General features: G+C 38.3%; 1 protein-coding gene across 4 annotated transcripts in view; it reads right to left on the bottom strand.

Moving 5' to 3' along the window:
* Nucleotides 1–26,186, bottom strand: part of LIN52 (lin-52 DREAM MuvB core complex component) — a 119,181-nt gene that overhangs the window by 40,630 nt on the left and 52,365 nt on the right. The window contains exon 6 of one of the 4 annotated variants that reach the window (XM_060095843.1): nt 16,479–16,530. The exons of the other annotated variants lie outside the window; for them this stretch is intronic. Coding sequence (XP_059951826.1) covers nt 16,511–16,530 — 20 coding nt within the window. The 3' untranslated portion in view covers nt 16,479–16,510. Of the gene's footprint in view, nt 1–16,478; nt 16,531–26,186 lie in introns of those variants that run through there. 4 annotated transcript variants of the gene reach the window in all.

Here is a 26,186-nt window from a genome sequence, read left to right on the forward strand (position 1 = left end):
ATGATCATGAGCTTAGGGGAGACTGGGCTCCTTCCCAGTCCCAGAGGGTGAACCATTATTGGTCCACCTAAACCAGTCATGGTAGTCTCATTTGTCTTGACAGGGATTAGTTTAGGCACAGGAATGTGATCGAGCCGTTCAGCGGCATGTGAGGGGAAATCTGCTTCAGAGCTTCTGGGGTTTTTCTCACTGATAAGAAGGTTGGGGGAGGCGGGACTCAATTCCCTTTTCTATCTTAGGAAACTGTCGTCGGTATATGACGTCAAAAACTGTAGTAGCCATCAAATACGATGCAAGCCAAACTAAGAAGGAATACAACACATCGAGGGTGACACAGCAGAAAGATGGAACTAACAGTGGTCTCTGATGTCACTGAATTAACCAACCCTAAAAATGAAGTATCTCTGCACTTCTTGTTATACGGAACACCCTCATCCTTTAAGCCACCTTAGTTGGGTTTTCTGTAGTTTGCAGAAAAAGTCATCCTGACTGATACTGTATTGGTTTGCTGGGGTTGTGGTAACAAACTACCAAACACTGAGTGGCTTAAACATCAGAAACTACTGTCGCACAGTTCTGAAGGCTAGAAGTACAGGATCAAAGGCATCAGCAGGGTTGCTTCCTTTTGAGGGCTGTGAGGAAAGGATCTGCTCCAGGCCTTTCTCCTTAGCTTTTAGACAGCTGTCATCTCCCTGTGTCTCTTCACTTCATCTTCCCTCCATGTATGACTGTCTCTGTTTAAATTTCCCCCACCCAATAAGGATACCAGTCATATTGGGTTACGACCCACCCTAAGGACCTCATTTTAACTTGATTCCCTCTGTAAAGATCCCATGTCCAAATAAGTTCACATTCTGAGGTACTAGAGGTTGGGACTCTGATGTATCTTTCTTAGGAGGACACAATTCAACCCATAACAGAGACCTTTTAAAAACTCTAATGGGAAGCCATGGATACTCTCTGCAGAAAAATATACATGTATATGTACACATACCCAATTCTGTTTTTAATTTCAGGAGACTCATGGACTCTTAGGTTAAGAAACAGCTATAGTATCTTCCTGAACAAGACAGACACTTGAGCATTACACACAAACAGAAGCTTAAATCAGTAATTGCCTAAGTAGCAAAATTACACTGCAGGTAATTAATTCTAAGGGTACTGTGTTATGTACAGTTGTCACTGGTGTCATTGGGGAATTGGTTCTAGGACACCAAAATCCATGGATGCTCAAGTCTTTTATATAAAATAATGCAGTATTTGCATATAAGCTATGCACATTCTCTTGTATACTTTAAGTCATCTCTAGACATAATATCTAATACAAATAAATGCTATGTAAATAGTTGTGAATATAATATAAATACTACATAAACAGTTGCAGCAAATTCAAGTTTTGCTTTTCTAGAACTTTCTAGAAAAAATTTTTAAAAATATATTTTCAATCTGTGGTTGGTTGAAACTGCAGCTATGGAACCCATGGATATGGAGGGCTGATTATATATACAAAAGCAGGATAGAGATAATTTATTAAATGAAGGTTATGCTAAGATCACCAGAAAGCTTTAGAAAAGGGAGTTACCAAGAGAGTCTTCTCTTAAAGGGATAAAGTCAATAATATTCTTCATATTTATACAAATTTTAGGGATAATTTGGGTGAGATTGTTTTAGCTCAGAATTCCTAGTATTAAATCTTTCTTATAATTAAATGAAAATATATAATCTACACTGAAAATTATTAGTACAAAGAGAAAACACATTTTGTTTGCATTAATCTGTTAATATTAAATAAGCCTTAAAACTTAAAATAGTTGAGGTCTAACCACCAGGAATGCAGAGCCTTTAAATGCTCACTTCCACAGCCCCAGCAAACCCATGTTGTCAGTAAGGTTGGAAGGAACTCTAGCGCCCTGCAAAATGGCAGGAAGCAAGGTGAGAGAGAACCGAGAGGAAAACTGTAACCATCTGGTACAACATCAATGTAACTTCCAACATGTGAAGAACTAGAAAATTCTGAAACTTTGTGCTATTTGGCTTTGAGGAATAGCATTCAAAATCATTAAAGGCCATTTGTAAACTGTGGCAATCAGGTTAAATAAGTTTGATTTCTGCTCTCTAGAGATAAGTTAGTAGTAATGATAAGAACAGCAAACAGACATTTTCCTTCCTCCTTAACATCAAAAATTGCTGCAAAACTAAGTTAAATTATAAAGCAAGGTATCATAAGAACAAATCATTGAAAATTTGATATTAAGATACCTCTGAATGAAGTTGAAACAAAGAATTGGGAACGTCTGCAAAAACCACCTGGCAAATGATACGCAAAATCCTTAATTACTGAGACTAAGAAGTTATACATTTTTTCGGGACTTCCCTGGTGGCGCAGTGGTTAAGAATCCGCCTGCCATTGCAGGGGACACGGGTTCAAGCCCTGGTCTGGGAAGATCCCACATGCCACGGAGCAACTAAGCCCATGTGCCACAACTACTGAGCCTGTGCTCTAGAGCCCGCGAGCCACAACTACTGAGCCCGAGTGCCACAACTGCTGAAGCCCGCGCGCCTAAAGCCCACACTCCTCAACAAGAGAAGCCACCACAATGAGAAGCCCATGCACCACAATGAAGACCCAATACAGCCAAAAATAAAATAAATTAATTAAAAAAAACAAAAAGAAGTTATACATTTTTTTTCTTCCATGGGAAATCCTGTCGTAGAACTCACACTGAGTGATAACAAAAATGAACTCTGCCTGAGGGAATAGGGAGTCATTATAAGGAGAGGGTGGGATTTGAAATGGCCTTGAAGGATACGCAGAAGTTTTCCAGATAAAACTGGAAAGGCTAGGTTGATATTAGCAAAGTCCTTTTGTGAAGGCCTGAGGAATGTGAATTTTCTCTTGTAGGACCCAAGGAGCCAAAGAACTTTAATAAGTAGGAGTATGACATAACTAGCTTTGTTTTTTAAGAAGTATCTGTGGTAGCAGAGGATAGACTTTTTCACCATTGACCATGGCAACTAACAAGGCCACACACCTAACATGCTCATTTAATACTTGTTGATTGACTGACTGAAGCCTTAGGAAAGGGTTATTAGAACTGTAGACTTGACACATAAACAAGGGTTAGTCCAAAAAGACAATCCTGAGTATTCACATAAAGAAACAGCAGTATTTAAGGTTTACTGCTTGTTTTTTGTTATTGCTCAAAAAGAGGTAAGTATTACGATCTGTAACCAAATAATGCCAATTCTTTTTCTACATTAATATGACTTTATCTGGCTTAAAATAGGAGGACAAAGCAAATCAATAACCTTATCTACAGGAAATAAAGCCAAGTAGTAAAATAGCATCTAGAACATCAATGTTTATTTCGGCTGTAAGCCCTTTTTTTTTGCTTGCCTGTACAGTCTCCAATCATCCCTGAAATGCAAGTGATTGGGCTCTTCTGGACCCACTAGTTAAGGGGAGGGAACATTTATCTACCATCAATTCATGGGACACTAATCTCCTTCCCACTCCTCTGATTACAAGCAAGCAGGATGCTAGAGGAAAGGCCTCAACAGAAGCTTTAAAAATAAATAAATAAACTGAGCCCCTTCTGCTCCAGGAATACAGGAAAGATTGGCACTAATACAAGCGAAAGCGATCTGCCCAAACAAAAGCCAACGTGAAGGAGGAGCAAGCCACACAAGCTAGCCTGACATTATTGCTGGGAAGATAGCACACTTGTTAAAAATGTATATTTTAATTTTCTGTATTGCAAAAGGCCCCAATTTGCCCAAGGATCTAGCTAAGCTGCCATTTTCTACTAGACAGAGTCTAATCTTTATTTAATGGATTTAGCATCTATCTTTACTAGAGTGGTCTCTAAGGAAAAGGGGAGGGGAGAATGAAGGGGCAGAAAAGAGATGATCAGATCCCCCTCCCCCTTTCATCCATCCGGCGCTCATGTTTGTGTTCAAAATTCAATTACCTCCTTATTGATACTTCACAGAGATATTTAAGCTGCAAACATGAAGCCCTGATTTCCCAAGGGGCCGTGCCCCTCTCTATTTCACTGCTCTGCTTCTCCCTGGGTGAATTCCTGAGGCGTCCATATTAATAGGTAATCAGTCACAATTCATTTATTAAACAGCAAGCAAGGTTTATCAGCCTGCCCTGATTAGCCCGAAGAAACCACTGAATTCTTAATTTATTTATGGAAATGTAAGTGTCTTTTTGAATTCCATTCAGGAGCTGCAGGAGTGTTGTAGTCTTAGCATACTGCAATCTAACAGGCAGCACAAGCAGCAAGCAAGCTTTCCAGGAACAAGAGGGGCTGCTTGCCACCAGAAGGCAAAGAGCAAGGGAGATATGGAGATACACTGCAGGGAATCTTCTCTTGGTCACGGGATTTGGGTCCACATAATCCTTGGATTAGTACTTATTTGATTGCTTTCTGTTTACATAAAAGAGTTTGAAATGTTGTCACTAGGCAGCCATTACTATCCACTGTAACAAAAATCAATCTCAGGGATGTTGCTTTTGATTGGCAGAAAAGTGGCCCTTAATGGAGTACAACTGAGGACCTCAGTGAGTTAAAAGACAATCATTCTTAGCAGAGTTAAAACCAACACCAGACTGGAATACAAACCAAAATCACTAAAATAATACTTCTCGAACATTAATTTTAGATGAGTAACTAAACCAGACCCTGTTTTAATCTTACACTGTTCTAGGCTGCAGTAACAAAACAGCTTTGTGTGTCATTTCCACAATTCTGATCAATTAACAATTCACACAAAATTGCCCATTACTAATTAAAAGGCCAATACAGATTAAATAAAGCTCTTAAGAGTAGCATTGGGTCACCGCTAACTGCCCCAACAGGTGCAATTAGAAAAGACACTGTTTAAGGGACATGAGCAGATCATATAACCTAGACTCTTGTTTTCAGCTAGAATTAGGACTGTTTCTTCTGAAAAATGATAAATAACAAAAAATTATTTTAAAATGTAGCCAGTGTTTCAATGCCAACAAACAATGGTGTTAATGCTATCTTTGTATGGGTTATCCACAGCCAGTGTTTTCAGATCCTAATCTGCCTTCCTCATATAGTTCACTATGATTAAGAGCAACCTCCCCATATAACCTACTGTGTGAAGTGAAAGGCAAACCATAATCATGAGAAAACCATAAAGTCTCAACTGACAGACATTCTACAATGTACCTGACCAGTACTCCTTAAAAGTGTCAAGGTCATCAATGACAAAAAAAATCTGAGAAACTGTCACAGCCAAGAGGAGCTTATGAGGAGATATGACTACTAAATGTAATTATGGTGTCCTGGAGGGGACCCTGGAACAGAAAAAGAACATTAGAGGAAAACTAGGGAAATCTGAATAAAGTATGGGAAAAAGAGAAAAAGGAAAAAAAAGGTAAAGTTCATTAGTTGTAACAAATGTACCATGATAACAATACTAGGGCAAACTGGGTATGGGTATATGGAAACTCTCTTTCATGATTTCCATATCTAAAACTGTTCTAAAATTTAAAATTAATTTAAAAAACAGAAAGTGACAATTTACAAACTAAATTAGAAGGTGGCCAAAACATAGGTAATTTTTATATTTCTACAAGGTTTTGAAAAATCATTTTTCATTAACATTATTTTTGAAATATTAAAACCCATTAATAAATGAAAAATTTCATATATATTTATTTGTTTCTACCTGACAGGAATAGCAAAAATATATTTAGTTATTAGTATACATTTAGTTAACAGTTTTAAACATATTCTCCAGAAAATGTCACCTCCATGCAAGATGTTAATGACTATTATAATTACAATAAATGGGAAACCCCCAACACACACACACACACACACACACACACACACACACACACGAAAAAGGTAAACCAGTTGTAATATTAAACTAAAATATAATTGGGAGGAGAATTTGTAAAGAAAAGCAATATATCCTCAAACCAATATTAATACTCTTTAGATTATGTTAATGTTACTATTCCTCTCTTTGAGTTTGAATTATCAAGAAACGACTTGTATGTGCTTTGGCTAAAGATGAAACACAGGGTCAAGTCAGGAGCACCAACTCTCCCCACCCCAAATAAATAACTGCATGCATTAGGATTCTGTTAATAATTCCGAAGTGAAACATAATAAAAATTTTCTTTTAAGGTCCAATGTTTTTATCTGAATTGTCCAATACATAAAAATACTATGTATGGCTCTGGCTTCTACAATACTAGCTAAAGAAAAGTAAAAAATGAAATGCATCATGGCAGGTATGATTATAAGAAACTGCTATGAGTCAGAGGATTTGAGTCACAGCTCTTGGGCTAGCCCAGACCTTTGTGAACTACAAAATGAGGTCAATGGTCCAAGTTACTCAAGCACAGTTGTGAAGCTTTGGAAACTATGCACTTAAAGCACTTAGCACAGTACCTATTAGTAGGTATTCATATAATTATGGCTGTTGAAGCTATGCTTATCACTGTTTCTCAGCAGGTACCTGACGACTATAGGCAGAAAACCTGAGGAAACAAAAAGTACATTGAACAGTATAAAAACAACACAGAGCCCATCTGTTGAATCCATTAACATTAACACAGTACCCTTGAAGACAACGCTCCTACTTGATCCACTTAACAATCTATATGGAAGGCAAAGCAGGTATTTATTACCTATATCACACAGATGAGAAAAAGAAAGGCAGGTTAAGTGATTCATCAAAGGTCAATAGCTAATAATGAGCAAAGTCCAGACTTGAATAGTTCTGACTCAAACTACATTGGTCTCCCATTCTGAACGACAGGCATGTTTTGTCCTTTGGCTGATAACTCTTGACTTCTCTGGCACATTACTCTAACCCACATCAAATTCCTTACAACAAAAACCCCTAAAATGCCATAAGATTTCTTAAACCCCAATGCTTTCCTCAGGCACTACCATTTTAAGGAAATTTCAATATGAAAAAAGAGACTATTCAAATAGCATTTGTATTAAAATTACTAACAAAAACAGACCAATCACTTCAATTTTTCTTTTAATTTATGCTCAAGTACAACCTAATTTCCTCATCAATAAATTTCAATGACATCCTTGTCCAAAGCAGTATATTGTCTCACTCTTGACATATACATATTCACAAATACAAGACAGAACAAAGACATGCTCAAATCCTTCCTAAATATTCTACCTATTAAAACCCACAAAAAGCATTACTACGTTAAACAAACTTCCTCTTGCAAGCTATCATTCTAGCGTTTTGTGTGGGAAAATATGTCCTCTAGATTTGTGGACTCTTTATCTTGTTGGTTCAATCAAAACAGTAATACATGAAACAACAAATGGAAAAACAATATTAAAATGTTCTTTCTGGTCCGTCCCAGCATGTGACACTTTATCAGTCCTACTAAAAAAAAGGTTGTCAAGAATTACCCCCCATATACCCACATTTTAACTAAAAACTTCCAAGGGAACACTGCCATCTACTGAATCACATTCATCACTATTCTCTATTACAGTGATACCTCATTTAATGACTCTCTGGGAACAAAAATTTTAATACTAAGGATGTTTATGTTAAAAGTAAACTTTTAAGGCACAAAAAGTTGTATATATTCACAGCTACCCATGACAAAAATACCCCAGAAAACAATTCCTATTATTCTTATCCAATACGTAAGGCCTCCTCTAAGCGATATTTTGATATCTGGGGGGTTGGTTCCCTTCCTCTTCAACATCTTCTTTCCTAACTGGCTGGAAAACTACTAATGCTTGATAACCTTCTTTCATGAGCTTCCCATAAGAAACGAGAAAGGCTGTGAGAGCTATCATTTCAATTAAGGACAGACTGGCAATAAGACTTCAGAGTGAATTAGTTTCAATTTTTATCTTAGCCACTAATTTTAAATTTAAAAAAAAAGTAAAGTATACCATATACACAGATAAAAGAACAAATCGTAAGTATACATATGAGGAATTTCACAAAATGAAGAAATCTGTGTGGCAACCACGTACATCTATATAGAGAACCATTGCCAGCACCACAGAAAACTCCTTCCTCATGCCCCATTCCAGCCACCACCATATCCCAAATGTAACCATTATTTTTATTTATACCACCACAGATTAGCTTTGCTTGTTTTTGATACAGTATAATATGTACTCTTTTGTGCCTAGTTTCATTTACTCAAGCTTACATTTCTGAGATTCATTCATGTTGCTGCATGTAACAACAGTTTATTCATTTTCATGGCTGTACAGTATTCTATTGTATAAATATAACATAATTTATTTACTCATTCTACCGACACAGAACTTTTGGGCTGCTGTAGTTTGGGTCTATTATGAATAGTGCCATTCTGAGTAATTTTTCTATGCATCTTTTGGTATACAAATGTTTGCAATTCTATTTCTAGGGTATATATCTAGCACTGGAATCTTTGGGTCATAGGTTATAAGTATGATCAGCCTTAGTAGATACTGCCTAACAGCTTTCCAAAATGGTTGTACCAATAATCACATGCCATTTAAAGTCTCCTAAATTTCTCAGCAAAGGGCCAATCTTTCAAACGTAAACTGTCCCCAGTTAGAAGAACCTGAGACACCTGGAAGTAGGTAGGGAGTTCTTTGGGCAAGAGAGGTCAGAGTTGCTGAGATCATAGCCTGAGAACTTCCCAGGCTCTCAGTTTCCCCTGGAGGACTATGACCTAGAGTTCAGGGGTCCCTAGAAGCCTACTTTGAGAACAGAAGAGGCTGTCTCCCATGTAACTGTACCCCAATACCAATTTACCAGCAGGTTTCTTCCATCCAGGTTCTCCTAAACACTCTCTAAACTCTAGTCAATACCTCAAACTCCCAGATAAAGATATTATGTTTTTGAGGACAAGCTAAGTTGTTTTAGTTAGAATTCAAAGACATTTTTCCTTCCTATCTAATTACACGGAATGCATTTTGAAGTAAAGAGGTTTCAGAAAATAAAACAAACAAAATCCAACAATATTACTGGAATTGAATTGGAGTTACTATAATGGGAATCCCTCCTCCAAGATTTCTCCTATTTATAGTGACAAAGACTCTTGTCAATAACATGAGAATTCCATGCCTAACTTCATTCATGTACTGATCAGTCCTGGTGCAGTCTTATCTCATCATGATGTCTCAACTTAAAGGCAAAAAGGAGACAGCTGCCAGAATATTTTAATACCTATGAATTTAGAGAATTGCTCTACGTTAGTCTAATCATTTTGTAGAGTTATAAAAATATCTGCTACAAAAGTGGTGCTATAAGGATGTGTCCTTATGTAGCTGAGGGTAATAAAACACTGCACAGCCCTGGGTCACAGTCTGCCAAACCAGAGCTGATGTACGTCAGTGCTGCTGTGAATTTTTAAAACTGTTCTGGCTAATCTTTTTAAAGGACTCTTGTTTGTTTATTTAAATAAGAATTAGCTGCAATAGTAACCAACTGCTTCAGTGCATCAACAATGAGTTGTGCCTAATGAAAATTCAGAAATCATTGCTGCATGTCATAAGGAGGTTAATATTCAACACGTAGAAGACTAAAAAAAAATCAATATTTTTTTAAAAATTAAGGATCTGTGAGACTCTGATGGGTAGTAAATCCATTCAGCATAGAAAGGAGAAATAATCAACATCATTGTCAAGGTGCAGGTCAAACTCAGCTCATGCCAGAAATGCTTGATGGTGGCTACTTTCTTATCTCTTTGTTTCCACTTAACAGGCTTAACAGGGTAAACCCAGAGAGGTTGCTGCAAGGCTCCATAGCCAAATTACAGTGTAAGGTTACTCTGCCTCCGTGACTATTTAACTACTGGACAAGTAGACAAACAAGCGATGCCTTTTACTATACTAGGAAACTGCCAGCAAGGGAAATGGATATGATAAAAAAGTATCTGTGCAGGTTAATCAAATAGTAACTGCTGCATGGAATGCTACATTTTACATGAAATCTTACAGAGAGAAGGAAACCAATTTGCCAATGATGATATAGAGTATTTCTTTCACTCCAGCTTAAATATCACTTTTTAAAAAAGACTCTACCCAGCCACCTTCAGCCCACTATGATCTCTCATTTCTGAACTCCTGTGGTACTCAAGTGGCACTTAGTCATACTCTCTTGTACACATTTGCCTTGCCATCCTAATCAGATTATAGGCGCCTTGAGAGGAGTTTTTGTTGTTGTTTTTGGCATCTAAGGTCTAGAACACTCCTTTTCATAGTTGGCCATCGTTTTTTATTATGATAATATCTAAATCCTAAGAAATAGATGTGAACCCCTTGGTAGGGTCAGATGTTAAAATGAGTACCAAGGATGATCAGGATATTTCAAATCTACTTTGGGAAAGAATAAAGGGAAGAGAAGAGGTAGAAGGGGCTCATTCATGAATTGAAGGAAGCGGAATACAAAATCGGGATGCAGTTGACCCTTGAACAATATGGAGGTTAGGGGCGCTGACCCCCTGCAGAGTTGAAAATCCGGGTATAACTTTACAGTTGGCCATCAGTGTCTCCAGTTCCATATCTGCATTCAACCAGCTATCGGTTGTGTGTAGTACGTATTTATTGAGGAAAAAAAAAACAACCCATATATAAGTGGACCCGCACCGTTCAAACCTGTGTTGTTCAAGGGCCAACTACTGTACATCAAAAAAAAATACCCTTCAGTTAGGAGCAGGCCTAAAATGGACTTCTTCACATCCTTTTGGGCTTCCTAGACTGGTTTCATTTCTGTGTTTTCTTCTTTTTCTCATGTAATTTAATTCAAAATTGATATATAATCCACATACCATAAAATTCACCCTTCCTTAAATTGTGGTAAAATACTGATAATATACATTTTACCATTCTAAATATTTTAAAGTGTACATTTCAGTGGCATTAAGTACACTCATATTGTTGTGCAACCAATGTCCAGACATTTTTCATCTTGTAAAACTGAAACTCTGTACCCATTAAATAATAACTCCCCATTCTCCCCTCCCACAGTCCCCGGCAATCATGGTTCTACTTTCTGTCTCTATGAATTTGATACTCTGGGCACTTCATGTAAGTGGAATCATATAGTATTTGTCTTTTTGTGACTTAACTTATCTCAGCATATCCTCAAGTTTATCTGTGTTGCAGCATGTGTCAAACTTTCCTTCTTTTTTAAGGCTGAATAATATTCCGCTGTATGAACACACCACATTGCTTATCCATTCATCCATCAATAGACGCTTGGGTTGTTTCCACCTTTTAGCAATTACAAATAATGCTGCTGTGAACATGGGTGTACAAATAACTCTTCCAGTCCCTCCTTTCAATTCTTTTGGGTATATGCCCAGAAGTGGAATTGCTGAATCATATAGTAATTCTGTTTTTAATTTTTTGAGGAACCACCATACTCTTTTCCAAAATGGCTGCACCATTTTTACATTCCCACCAGTGATGCACAAGTGTTCCAATTTTTCACATCCTTGTCAACACTTGTTACTGTCCATCTTTTTTATAATAGTCATCCTAGTGGATATGAAGTAATATCTCATGGTTTTGATTTGCATTTCCCTATTGATTAATGATGTTGAGCATCTCTGCATCTGTTTATTGGCCATCTGTATATCTTCTTTGGAGAAATGTCTATTTAAATCCTTTGCCCACTTTAAAAATGGGGCTTTTTATTGTTGAGTTGTAAGAGTTCTTTATATATTCTGGATATCAAACAATACAGAACTGATTTGTAAAAGTCTTCTCCCATTCTGTGGGCTGTTTTATTACTTTCTTGATGGTATCTTTTTTTTTTTTTTTTAATTTTTGGCTGTGTTGGGTCTTCATTGCTGCGCACGGTCTTTTCTCTAGTTGTGGAGAGTGGGGGCTACTACTCTTCATTGCGGTGCGCGGGCTTTTCATTGTGGTGGCTTCTCTTGTTGCAGAGCATGGGCTCTAGGCACATGGGCTTCAGGAGCTGCAGCACGCAGGCTCAGTAGTTGTGGCACGCGGGCCCCAAAGCATGCAGGCTTCAGTAGTTGTGGTGCGCAGGCTCAGTAGTTGCGGCGCATGGGCTTAGTTGCTCCACGGCACATGGGATATTCCTGGACCAGGGATCAAACCCGTGTCCCCTGCACTGGCAGGTGGATTCTTAACCACTGTGCCCCCAGGGAAGCCCCTTGAGGGTATCTTTGAAACATAAAAGTTTTACATTTTGATGAAGCCCAATTTATTATTTCCTTTCTCTGCTTATGCCTTTGGTATCATATCTAAGAAACACTGCCTAATTTAAGGCCACAATGATTCATGCCTATGTTTTCTTCTAAGAGTATTACAGTTTTAGCTCTTACATTTAGGTCTATAATCCATTTTTTAAAAAAGATTTATTATTTATTTATTTATTTTGGCTGTGTTGGGTCTTAGTCGTGGCACACGGGATCTTCATTGTGGCGTGCAGGCTCTTTGTTGCAGCACACGGGTTTCTCTCTAGTTGTGGCATGCGGGTTTTCTCTCTCTAGTTGTGGCGCGCAGGCTCCAGAGAATGTGGGTTCTGTAGTTTGTGACATCCAGGCTCTAGTTGAGGTGCACAAGCTCAGTAGTTGTGGTGCATGGGCTTAGTTGCCCCGCACCACGTGGGATCTTAGTTCCCTGACCAGGGATTGAACCCACGTCCCCTGCATTGTAAAGCGGATTCTTTACCACTGGACCACCAGGGAAGGACCATATAGTCCATTTTGAATTAATATTTGTATATGGTGTAAGGTAGTGGGTTTAATTTTGAGTTTTTGCATGTAGATATTCCATTTTCCCAGCACCATTTGTTTAAGAGACTATGTATTTTTCCCCATTGAATGATGTGGTACCCTTGTCAAAAATTAATTGACTATAATGTGAGGGTTTATTTCTGGATTCTCAATTCTATTCCGTTGATCTGTATGGCTATCCTTATGCCAGTACTACACTATCTTGGTTACTTGTAGCTTTATATTAAGTGTTGAGACTGGGAAATGTGAGACTGCACTTTTGTTCTTTTTTAAGATTGTTTAGCTCTTCTGGGTCTCTTGTATTTCCCTGTGAATTTTAGGATTTACTTGTTAATTTCTGCAAAACCAGCTTCATTCTTGACCTAAATAAAGTATAGGGGTAGTTCCTACATATGGAAGGATCCATAGTCCTTACAAGGTTAATCATGCAAACTGGGATCTCACTGCTTATACCCACCTAACACCAAAGCTAATGCAGGTGGGGACAGCCCATATTGGCATATGCTCATTTCACACAGTGGTGCTGAACAATAAAGACAGAATCCAGTGTAATTTCTAAGGGTAGAATTCTTTTTAAAAAAATAAATTTATGTATTTTATTTATTTATTTTTGGCTGCATTGGGCCTTGTTGCTGCATGCGGGCTTTCCCTAGTTGCAGCGAGCGGGGGCTACTCTTCGTTGTGGTGCGCGTGCTTCTCATTGTGGTGGCTTCTCTTGCTGTGGAGCACGAGCTCTAGGCATGTGGACTTCAGTAGTTGTGGCACACAGGCTCAGTAGTTGTGGCTCACAGGCTCTAGAGCACAGGCTCAATAGTTGCGGCGCACAGGCTTAGCTGCCCCGCGGCATGTGGGATCTTCCCGGACCAGGGATCAAACCCGTGTTCTCTGCATTGGCAGGCGGATTCTTAACCACTGTGCCACCAAAGAAGTCCCATATAATTCTTAATTTAAAGAAAATAATTATTAGATCTCATTTGTGGCAAAAACCATTTATTTTCTTCTAACAGTGTCACAAAAATTCCAGAGAAAAATTACACTGCAACATTCTATACAATGCTAAATAATGCCATTACCAAAGAATCGAATTTTTCTATACTAGTGAGTGAGCCTAGCAGTCCACTCACCACCTGCATCTCACTGTGACTCTGATATTCCCTATTGGTACTCGTTTACATAGTAAAAATAACACTATGGATACTAGAAAGGACTAAAAGTTTCTACAAATTGGGAATAAAGGATGGCTGGAATACTTTTCTTGGGGCTGGCTCAGATCTGTGACATGAATAGTTCCATCACATATCCAGAAGTGTGTGGGAATGTTGCAGTAAGTGCACAAGCTTTTATCAAAACATTTATCGTACAGAGAGGAACAGAGAGAGAGAAACGTTAATGAAAGCTGAAAAGGCAGTGAGAATGATACAGGAAACATGGGACTTATGACCACATGCGATTTGGGAGAAAATGTAAAGTTAAAGGGTTCATAAAAAGGAAGGATTATGAGTCATAACAAGAAATTGTTTAACATAGGTAAAACTGACATGCTAAAAGAAAATGCCTTTGTGAACATAAATCATGAAAGAGGAAAGGTGAGCTCCTATTAGACAATTAGATATTTATCATGTACAAATTATGTAAGTGTTGGGAATTGAGTGGTGAAAAGCCCAGATGCTCACATATCCTTATAGAGCTTACAGAGTTTAAGATCAGACTGACTTATCTATTTTGTAGTAATTGTGCAGACTTTATGAAAAAGTTATGTTTGTCCTACTGATCTGAGATCCTCAGGACATAAAAAGAATGCTTTTCCAAATAGTGACAGGCCAATAAAAAACCTCAGATACAGGGCAATGTTTTTTGGACTGGATTTATACATACTTTATGCCAGAAATAGAGAAATATCTAATTTCTCAAAAGCTTGAATTTCAGTTCTCCTCATCATGGACAATGTGCAAGGCTATCCTTAAGCACTATAGTTTACAACTCTATGTCAAGGTGATGTTCCTTCCTCTTAATGCTTCTGACTTTTCACGTGGAGTGTAAAACACAAGCTCAAGGTATATGACTTTGCTATACTTCCACTGGCATCATAAAGTGCTGTGGACAAAGATCTCAAACTTGGTAACTGCCAGCTTTAGAAGAGGTACAGCCTTGATTATATAAGAAATATTATGGATGATCCAATATTGGATCACCCAAGTATTATTGGGTGATCCAAAAGGGTAGATGCTTATTGGCATGCCTTATGAAAGAAGGCAGTATATGACTTCAAGGAGATTATTTTCACAGGTAATAAAGAGTATACCATTAATACTGACAGGACAAGAGGGTGGCGAAGGTTTGGAGGGCACACATAAAAGTGACATGGAAGAATCAGAAGAGCAAGAAGATTTAGAGATGATTTGGCAAAGAATGACAAAGAGGAAGACACTGAAGATTTAGAAGAAATTTGGGGGGGTTTTCATAAATTTAGTCCAAGTTCTAACATGGAAAACTGTTAAGTGACACCAAAACAAGTTAGGATCAGTGAACAGAGCTTTCAGTAATAAAATCTGCACTGATTCTGTACCAGGGAATAAAAGCAATACATAGCTACCATTCATAGTGTTCTTTATAAAAAAGCTATCACTTCAGGAAGGTTCCCCCTCAGAATGCTGTGTCACAATTATCTCCTTGTTTCCTCTACCATTTGCCTCTTTCTCCAAAGCTAATGTTGAAATGTGACTTTTTCTGTAGTTCAGTACATTTCATGATCTCACCATACAGTCCATGATTATCTGGTATCACTACCTTGAATATGATTCAGACAAGTTCAAATTAATTTTTCTACTAAGACAAGTTCAAGTTCTCCTACTAGACAAGTTCAAATTAATGCTTCTACTAATATATTGTAGTGTAACATTTGTTTTAGTGGGAGAGTTACTTTAGTTACTTCTAATTATGGAATAATTTACATCAAAAGCCTAAAGGGGTAAACTGATTTTTTTCAACCACATCTTAATGCATTTTACGGCAAAAAATGATACGCTATAGGTTATCACAAACTTGGGAATTCACAAAGTTCCCTCGTGAATGTCAAGGTTCTATCTTTTTAAAAATTAATTAATTAATTAATTAATTTGGCTGCGTTGGGTCTTCGTTGCTGCCTGCGGGCTTTCTCTAGGTGCGGCGAGGGGTGGCTACTCTTCGTTGCGGTGTGCGGGCTTCTCACTGCGGTGGCTTCTCTTGTTGCGGAGCACGGGCTCTAGGCACACGGGCTTCAGTAGTTGCAGCACGCAGGCTCAGTAGTTGTGGCTCACGGGCTCTAGAGTGCAGGCTCAGTAGTTGTGGCGCACGGGTTTAGTTGTTCCTTGGCATGTGGGATCTTCCCGGACCAGGGCTCAAACCTGTGTCCCCTGCATTGGCAGGCGGATTCTTAACCACTGCGCCACCAGGGAAGGCCCCCAAGGTTCTATCTTGAAAGCAACAAGTTGACTCTCTAATTTACCACAGAAATGCCAGATGCTCATTTTATAGGCAGATTTTGTAAGCTTTATATTTAATGAGAAATTGTTAGAGCTACATTTGGCAAGGGAAGATTCTCTCAGATGTTGAGAATATCAGCAGAAGAATCTTTTTGCTTCATTTTTCCTAGGAGAGATTGATTGAAGTAATTTGACAGTCGAAAATAAATTGAACAGTTAAAAACCTTCATGGTAAATTCTTTGTTGAAAGGTCAAGTGCGTCTGCTGAAATGTATTCATTCTATTTCTTTCCGAATTAAGATGAGAGAATAAGTACTTAAAGACACAAAATAGTGTACAAAATCAGAATGATGTTCTGTTACACTGTAGGTACTATTCACAAAGCTGTTGCAAGTCGACCATTTATACTACAAAGAATTTTACCTATTTCAAAGCTCATCCCACTTGTGCTAGCTCCAGGGAACTAATTTGTGTGAGCTCTGGACTCATTCCACAGTCTGTCTATAGAAAGAAACTTTGCTCTAAATTTGCCTAATTTGCTTGATAGATTCACAATCTTCTGATGGCTTAGGGAAACCCCTAACCTAACTTGATCAGAAAAGCTGAAATGTTATCAAGAGAAGTGGACACAGGTCCAAGTGTCAGGAAACTTTTCATGTAAAGGGCCAGACAGTTAATATGTTAGGTTTTGTGGGCCACAATCAGTCGCTGTCTCATACTCTTCCATTTTTTGTTTTATTTTTATAATGCTTTAAAAATGTAAAAAACATTCTTAGTTCACAGACAATACAAAAATGGGCTGTGAGCCACAGTTAGCCAACCTTTAGTTTAGAGTAGTGCCATCTGACGGAAGTGTTCTATGTTTGTGCCATCCAAAATGGTAGACAGCAGCCGTGTGTGCCTACCGAGAGCATTTACTGAGGAGTGCATCTGAGGAGTTACATTCTAAATTTTATTTAACTTTAATTAATTTAACTTCAAATAGCCACGTGTGGCTAGTGGCTTACCGTTTTGGACAGCACAGGTCTAGAGGACCTCCCACAGCCCACAAGAGCCCCTGAAAATCTCTGTATACCTATGTTTCCCAAGAATACTGAAGGCTTGGACAAGAAGTAAATTGGGTATAAATTGTAACTGTTACTAATAATAGCCTCCAAGTATTAAGTTAAGCATTGTATAACAATTCAAATGACTAACATCAAGGAAAGGGAAAACGTGTAAGAAACTTGAAACAAAACAGGCTGGCATTTCACAATTTATTAGAATGATATCTTTCAACATTTGGGCAAATCAGAACTTCGAAGTGTTGAGAGAATTAGTCTAAAGGGCTTTGAGTTAAAAAAGACCTATAGGGCTTCCCTGGTGGCGCAGTGGTTGAGAGTCCGCCTGCCGATGCAGGGGACACGGGTTCGTGCCCTGGTCTGGGAAGATCCCACATGCCGCGGAGCGGCTGGGCCCGTGAGCCATGGCCGCTAGGCCTGTGCGTCCGGAGCCTGTGCTCCGCAACGGGAGAGGCCACAACAGTGAGAGGCCCACATACCGCAAAAAAAAAAAAGACCTATAATGTTCCTACTTTTGATGGAAGTAAAAATTTTTACCACTCAATTTGCATAGATTCTACTGAAGACAGATGCAACTGAAATTAGGTTTCTGTTTGCCTGAGAAGACAACTGATTTCTGCCATCACTGACCTGAAATGCTCCTGGAAAATTGCTTTGCTTCATTCATCACACTGCCACTCCTAGCAAGGGCCCTAAAGTTCATGAGGCACAAACTTGCTTTGTTAGCCAAGCTGTTACACAAGAAACCTAAGTCCTCATTTTCACGTGCTGACAAATCATTACCCGAGTCCATTAATGCATTCATAACTTGATTCTTGGAACTTGTGAAGTAGAAAATTAGGGGAGAAAACACTCATTCAACTTTATAGGAAGCCTCCAGTCAATGCCTTAGACAACATCCATTAAAGGCTATTTGTTTTCCCCACCTATCTGGGACAGAACACTTCTCATTTAACTAAGCAAAGAATTTAAAACACACAGCAGGGTGCAAATCACTACATATGTCCAGCTGATGATCCATGACAAGACTCACACCATCCCTCCAAAAAAGTTTTGCCTCTAGTATTTTCTATTTTAAAACAGTCCCGGAACTGAAGGCAACATTCCTGAAGAGAGGAAATCACTTCATGTAAAAATCATAGGTTGAACCATAGAACACAAATCAGTCATTGCAACCAATTGGTACAGTAAGTGTTCACTCATAGGTCCAAGTCAAACTGTCAACAAAGAGTCTAGCATTGGTATATCCATACTACGAAATTCTATGCAGCAGCTGAGAAACAAAGAGGTAGATCTATCTGAACTGCTGTGGAAAGATATCTAAGATATATTGTGGGGAGGCAAAAACAAGCTACAAAACATTACGTATACATATTATGACCTCATCTGTGTGTGGTAACATAAAAAACTTCATTAATGCATAGAAAATGTCTGGAAATGTTCATGGAGAAACTGTTGGTGGTTTCCTCAGATAAGTTCAGCAGGTAAGGATTTTACTTTTCACTTTATATCCTCCCATACTATTTTTAAAAAGTTTTTAAATCAAGAGGTTGAATTATCTGTATAAGTTTAAAATGTTCTTTTAAAAGTCTGGAGAGATCTCTGCAGCAGTTCCCCAAGAGACTAAGAAGATGTGGTGGCCCTTCTTTACTATTGCAGTGTTGATAATTTAATGAAAAAGCCAAAGCTGTTCCTTTTGTACTTAAAGCCACTATAATGTTCCTAAGACTGCCTCTGCCAATAAGGGGAGAAAAAAAAATCACAACATTATTATGAAATTGGGAAAAAAAAAAAGGCACACTTCAAAAAGGGTCTTGGTAGGACAAGACAATCCACAAGTGCCAACCAGCTCCAGGCTATAAAGATCCCAGGAGAGCCATCACTTTTCAATTACCATCACTAACATTACTTATTATTTGGCCTGCTCCAGTCCCTAAGGAAGGCAGCTTGTGATGACAATACCCAGCCTCTTCTTGTAAAACAATTCATTAGGCAAAGCAGAACAGCTGGGGCAGCCACGTGCGTGTTCTTAAGGCACCACCCCACTGGGACCTCTGGCCCAGATATCCCTTTTGGTGAGGGCAGCTACCACCCCTGTGACAGCTGTAGAGTCCTCCAGGGACACTTCAGCTTTAATCAGTACTTCCTGCACTGGAGAGGGCCATTTGATTTCTAACATAAACTAATAGCACTCCTGCTTTCAGCAGGTTACACCAGACATCAGATAAGAGGCTTTAGGGCATTTTTATCTTGTTCTAATGCTCCAGAGTTAACGAGGCAGCAAAAGATACTGTCATAGAGCCCCAGTGTAGCTCTATTATCCAATAAACGGACTCTTTCCAAGACAGGTTTAATATGGATGGAGGAGGTAAAGAAGGCTGGCTTAATACTGATGCTATTGAGAGGATAAGAATCCAGTTACCAGAAGTAGGGCAAAATCATGCACACTCTGCAGCAGACAAAGTGCTACAAGGCAAGTAAGGAGTTGTCTCAAAACATGAAGAGGAAAACACTGATTTTCACTATTTTAAGCAGCATAAATCTGATAGCTTTATCTGGCATTTGGGGCCAAGTTTTCAAAAAGTGCTTCTAAATGAATCTGTTTATGTATTTTGCTGAGAAGTATTCTTAGGAGTTAGAGTTTTTAAACTAGCAATATAGTCATTATAAAAATAGCTTACTAATAATATATGTAATTATATTAATAATTATATTATGTAATATATTAATAAAGGATATTACAGTTGTTTTTTTTTTTTACTGGCTATAAAGCAAATTCTACTATGTTAAACAGTAATATCACCAGAGCCTACATAATATCAGGCTTTAGAAATAATTCAATCATTCATTCAACAATATTGATAGACTTTTATAATCAAGGCTATGTGAGACACAGTGAGGACAAAAATTAGCCCTTGGATTTCCTAGTCCAGGCTAATTCGCATAAAACAAAATTTTACTTAAACAATCTTCTTTTTTTTTTAAATCTTAGAATCTTGATAAATATGTGGAAATCAGAGAACCAAGTGTTTCTCTTCATAACTAGAAATATCTACTCAGAACCTGCTGAGTAGACATAAGTATTAATAAGCTGACTACTAAAAACAGTCAATATTAAAAGATGACCATTTCTTGAGTTGTTTGCCTCCTGAAGATTGAAAAAAAAAAGCTGAGATCTTCTATTTACTTCCTTGGAAACCAACCTCCCAAAGACAAAGGTCTGCAAGATCTCTTAAAAGCTATTCACTCATTTTTGGAATACCAAACATACAGTAAAGAAAACAGAAACAGTCCCTACCCTTTATTTATAATTCACACAAGATAACCAACAAATTATAAGAATGAAGTCCAACTCACAAATTAACATCCATACATACAAAAATCACTAATTTTGAGCTTCTCAACATAACCATCACCTCACATTCTTCTACTTCTACTGACCAATCATTGCTCTTGCACAGGTCTCTCGTTCCCTGTGGCAGAGAATGTTGGTTGCTTATCCCAATACCTGTTCTCCCTTTCCTCCTTATTAAAAGAACCCCAATTCTTACCCAGCAAAATTACAGCTCAGGATAAAAGATTACATTCTTTTGCAGCTAGGTCAGTCAGTCCAGATGACTGAATTCTGTGGGATTTCCAGGAAGGCTGCTTAAAAGGAAAGGAGTCAGTTGTATGGTGCCCCTTTTTGTCTTTCTCCCTTCTCACATTCTTCTGGCCTACAGCTCAGGCTCAATGCCTAGATCTCTAGCAGTTATCTTAGACCAGGAGGTATCCTTTAGGATGGAAGCCAGGCACCAAGAAAGTGGAGTGAAAAGAAAGAAGCCTCAGCTCTTGACACTGTAGAGCTCCCCTTCCAGTCTGTACCTAACTACCTCCAGTCTTCCTTTTTGTGGGGAAAAAAGAAATTCTACTTTGTGTAAGCCACAATTATTTTGGATTTCTTATATGTAGTTGAACCTCATTCTTTTTTTTGCGGTACGTGGGCCTCTCACTGTTGGGGCCTCTCCCATTGTGGAGCACAGGCTCCGGACGCGCAGGCTCAGCGGCCATAGCTCACGGGCCCAGCCGCTCCGCGGCATGTGGGATCTTCCCAAACCGGGGCATGAACCCGTGTCCCCTGCATTGGCAGGTGAACTCTCAACCACTGCGCCACCAGGGAATCCCCCAAACCTCATTCTAATAGACCTGATAGCCACAATCTTTTATCCTATAACCTTGATAGTTAAGTTATTCATTTCAATGATGCCTTAATGACACTTCGGCAAACAAAACTGAAGTTTTATAACGCATACCCACTTCCACCTTAAATTGTATTCTCCTAGTCACAAGGGCTTAAAATCTTGAAATCGTTTTGACTCATGTCTCTCCAGTCTATTACAATCTCATATCTATTTCCCCCCCGCAAATAACCTTCCTTTGCATTCATACCCTCCTATCTAGTACAAGCAGTTAGCGCATTCTTGGACTGCAACAGCTTCCTAGCTGGTCTCTTAGACCCATCACCACACCCTTCAATTCTCTCTGGGGGTGGCTACCAGACTTTTGAAAATGATTCCTCGGGCTTTCCACAATTTAGCTCCTCCTCACTTTTCCAACCACATTTTCTAGCACTCTAACCAATTCATACCCCCAAATTTCTTCTCAGTTGAAAGTGTCTTCTTTCCTCCCATATACAAATATTAGCCATTAATATTTGGAAGCCAAATAAGTAGCCATTTCTACCTTAGTTTCATCTCTTCCAAGAAGTGTCCCTTGAATTCTTACCTCACTTTTTCCTCTTTAGGAGTTTCCCTCAGAGAGGGAAGCATGGTGTGAGATGAACATGGTGTGACAAAGGCCAGGTCATGCAGAGCTATAAGGCCAAGTTAAAGGTTTTTAATTTTATTTAACTAAGAGCAAGGGGAAGCCATTGATGGGTTTTAAGAAGGGAATAAGGTCACATGTCAATTTGTGTTTCAAAACTATTACTCTGACTGTGGAGTGGAGTAGTTATAGGAGAAAAGATCAATTCTACAGCTAATTCTGCTAGGGGAAGGGGAGAATACCAGAAATAGATTAAGGAAGCTGGATAAAGCAGTCTTGGTGTAGAGGGAGAACTTGAAACTCAATATTCTAGAGGGAAATGATAGTCATTTGAGTAAATATATGTTCACCATAGGAAAAATTCAGTAAATATTTATTAAAAGAGCTGGTGTGTGGAATTTAGATAGGAGCACTAAATGTTCTCCTATCAAGAATGTATTGGCATTTACAGTGCCTTAACTTTGACTGAATCTTGGTTAAAAAAAAAGAAAGCTACATAAAATTTAGGGACAATTGAGAAATTTTCAATGTGGAAGGATATTAGGTATTTTGCAATTACTGTTAATTTTTCTTGGATGTAATAATAGCATTATTATTTAGGAAACTGTCTTTATTCTTAGGAGATGTATCCTGAAGTATTTAGGGGTAAAGTGTCTGATGTCAGAAACTTACTTCAAAATAGTTCAAGGAGGGGGGAAATAAATAAATAAATAAATAAATAAATGTTCCCATTATATATAAATATGGGGCACTCACTGGATGTTTAAAATTTTTTCATAATGAACTAGTGGAGGAAAAGAAGACAAGGGGATTTCTTCTTAAGCTAGTGGAGAGGGGCTTCTTTTCTGATGTACTCGTGGCATTGATACTCATTTACTTGGTAGTTTGAAACAAGTTATTTTTAACCTACAGCTCCAAGGAAGTCTGGGATCTTAAAAAAGTAAACCACCATAGGAGGATTTTCACCCAAGAATTATCCTTTCTACAAATATTAACAGATCAATACTCCAGCCCTGCCTTTTAGTTTCAAGCCTGGCTACTCTTGGATTCCATTCTCAGCCTGATTAAGGAGAGGGAGGAAGACACTGCCTGAGCTGTTTCAAGGGTGAGACATGTTACTGAATCACTCTCCAGTGCCTATGTTTATTAAACCTTTAATACAATGTTACCAATCCCTGCTGTGGAGCCATTTCAGAGAATAGCAGGTATACAACTTAGTATCCAAATAATCTTTTATTGTGTTGCTCTTTTCTTTGTTAGTGTCATTATCCTCCAACACTGTGAGACTGCTGGCTAATTAAACCCTTGTTTTTACTGAATTTGACAGCTGAGGGCAGCAGAAACAGAAGGAGACAACCATAAACTATTTTCTGTTCAACCAGGAGAAAAATGCTTCCCCTGCAAAGCTAGAATACTACACTTTCCCCACCTATAAAATTATTTTGGGGGAGGAGACAGTCTTAGTAATAACAAGCCTTTCAACCTGAGCAATCAGAAAGCTTATTTCTATAGTCAGACCTAGATGGACATCTCATTCTTCTTTTGACTAATTGAGCAGGCAGGCATACAGATGAAACTCCTTATCTTAGTCCAAACTTAATGTGTTTATAGTTGGGTTGTATAAAATGGATAAAAGACAAAAGAAAAAATAAAGGTCTACAGCAAAATGGATGTCAAGCACTTCCAATATGGCATTCACTAAAGAAAACAATGTTTTAAGTTCATAAAACAAAATAGGATGTTACAGCACCAAGTTAAGAGGATAACTCGAAGTTTTGTTTGGTTGGTTGGATTAGGTTATTGTGCATGTTTGTTAAATTGGACCTAGTAAGCCAAGTACTAGATGTTTTCCCAAACTAGAATTAGGTAATAATGTGACTTCACAAGCCGATTCCATGAAGAACACTTGCTTGGCATGATGGGAAAGAAGAAAATGAGTGGAAAAGGGTCCCTGTTCTAACAGAGGGCAAGTACACTAACAGTAACTAAAGGGGTGTAAGTAGCTTATTCCTCTCACTCAAAGAAAGCAGTTTATCCATCGTTGAGTAAGAATAAACTCCGTCAAGACAATAGGAGAGATAAAGAATTAAAACCACAGATAATTTCAAATTTCATTTTAGCCATAGTTTTCTCTAACCATACTTTTCACCACAGCTTCTGGAAAAAAAGCCAAACAATTATGTGTTATATCATCTCCTTTCATCTTCCCTCTCCCATCTACTGGTAGAAAGATGGCAAAAAGAATGCAAGCAGAAGAAGGAAAAGAAGTAAAAGGTGATAAAAGTTATCAACTAGATAACTCTCCATATTATTTGGACTCCTGGGCTGACTACAGGTTGAGATTTATCATGCATCTTATCCTCTCTTTGTTAAACTGTACTGTCACCTCCTACCCTTCTAAACTACCTCGCAGAAGGTTTAGGATATGCAAGGACAGTTTTGACTCTTGAGGGATCTGCTCAAATATCAAATGTAAAAAAGAAAAGTATATGTTTGCTTCCCCATCTATTTTAAAAGGGCTTCTCGTAACTTCAGTTTCTTTTCACATCTGCTATAAAAAAAGCAAACACTAGAGAATTCCTGAAGGGTCTTTAAAGACAGGAATATGCAGAATTTCTCTCTATTTTAAGACTTCCTTTCTCACGGCAAATGGTTGAGGGCACACCAACCACCTCAAGCCGCCAGGAAAGAGACATTAACAGTTGAGAATTAAGACATGTTAGACATAGTCATCATCAAGACTCTGGCTGGCTCCACTCTTGAAGAGGAATGAATGTTCTAAAAGAGAAATCCCGTGTTTTAACTGGAAAGAGGAAAAAAGACCCAAGTTTATTTATCTCAAGAGCAATAGAAAAGGAAAATCATCTTAAATGCGTTGTGTAAAATGAAGTTAGAAAGGATTTTTTATATCTACCATATCAAAAAATAAGCTGCATTTTCACTTAGAAAATGAACATTGTACATGTTCTATTTTCAACAGTTATCCAACATGAAGTCATCTGACCTTAAACAAACAAACAAACAGGCAAACAAACAAGAGAGGCCAAGGTCCAGTATCAGTTCCTACCCACCATTCCTACCTAATCTCCCAGCAAGTTAATGCAAATCAAAGCAAGCACTTCACTGCTGCTGCTGGTAGTGAAGCCGGTTCCTTTCCCAAGAGAGGCCTGTAAAACAGGACAGTCACTGACAGCAGTACAATTACTGACACAGATACAGACTTTATGGACATGTTTATCTCTGCTGTAAATCCACACTCTCTCTCCACTCTGATTCACGAGTCATAAAGAAATTGCAGATAATGAAAAAGTTGGGGAAATTTACAGCATGTCGGAAACCTCAGACAGCCAGAAGAAATTAAAGAGCTGACTAGGGATAAATCACACAGGTACAATTAAAACTTCCCTTATACCTCCTTCATTTCCAAACTGAGGCACAATCCAATGGAGATGATGAAAAGTTGAGGTCATGACTCCTCAGGCTGTAATCATTTCTTAACTAACTGCATGTTAAAAATTAGCCAATTCACAGGTCATGTGTAAATGCTGATTTCTTGCTGCTACCTTGATTTCCTTTGCTCTCCACTAGAAGCACCCGCACAGCAATTCTGTCTGTAAACAGGCCAAACTGCAACAAGCAATAAACAGAAAGGTGATATCCCCTCTCCACTGCCATCTCTGTAGGTACAGGACATCTTTTACCATAGCCACTGTGGACTGAGCATTAAAATGAGAAAGTGGAGCTACAATGGATGAATGAAAGTGGAGGTGTCTTCTTCCCCTACAAATGACCATTCTGAAGGTTTCATTTGATCTCTTTTCAACATTCCAAAGGAGATGTTAAAGGACTATTATGTTTGATACTAGAATAGGAATTACTTCTGGTGATACTTGTTTGTTAATAGACTGAATTAATGCTCTATTCTCTTTATGTAACCAACTTTGCATGAGCTTAAAAGTGGTATAGTTTTAGCTACTCAACTCTGTTTTTTACATTCTTCTAGTGACAAAGGCTACAAGAGGGAAGAGAAAAACAAAAACAAACAAACAAACAAAGGGTGAAACAAAACCAAACCTCCAAACTTTACCAGAATCTAGAAGTCTTAAT

The sequence above is a fragment of the Mesoplodon densirostris genome, chromosome 4 (assembly GCF_025265405.1).
Source record: "Mesoplodon densirostris isolate mMesDen1 chromosome 4, mMesDen1 primary haplotype, whole genome shotgun sequence".
In the NCBI taxonomy this organism is placed as follows: Eukaryota; Metazoa; Chordata; class Mammalia; order Artiodactyla; family Ziphiidae; genus Mesoplodon; species Mesoplodon densirostris.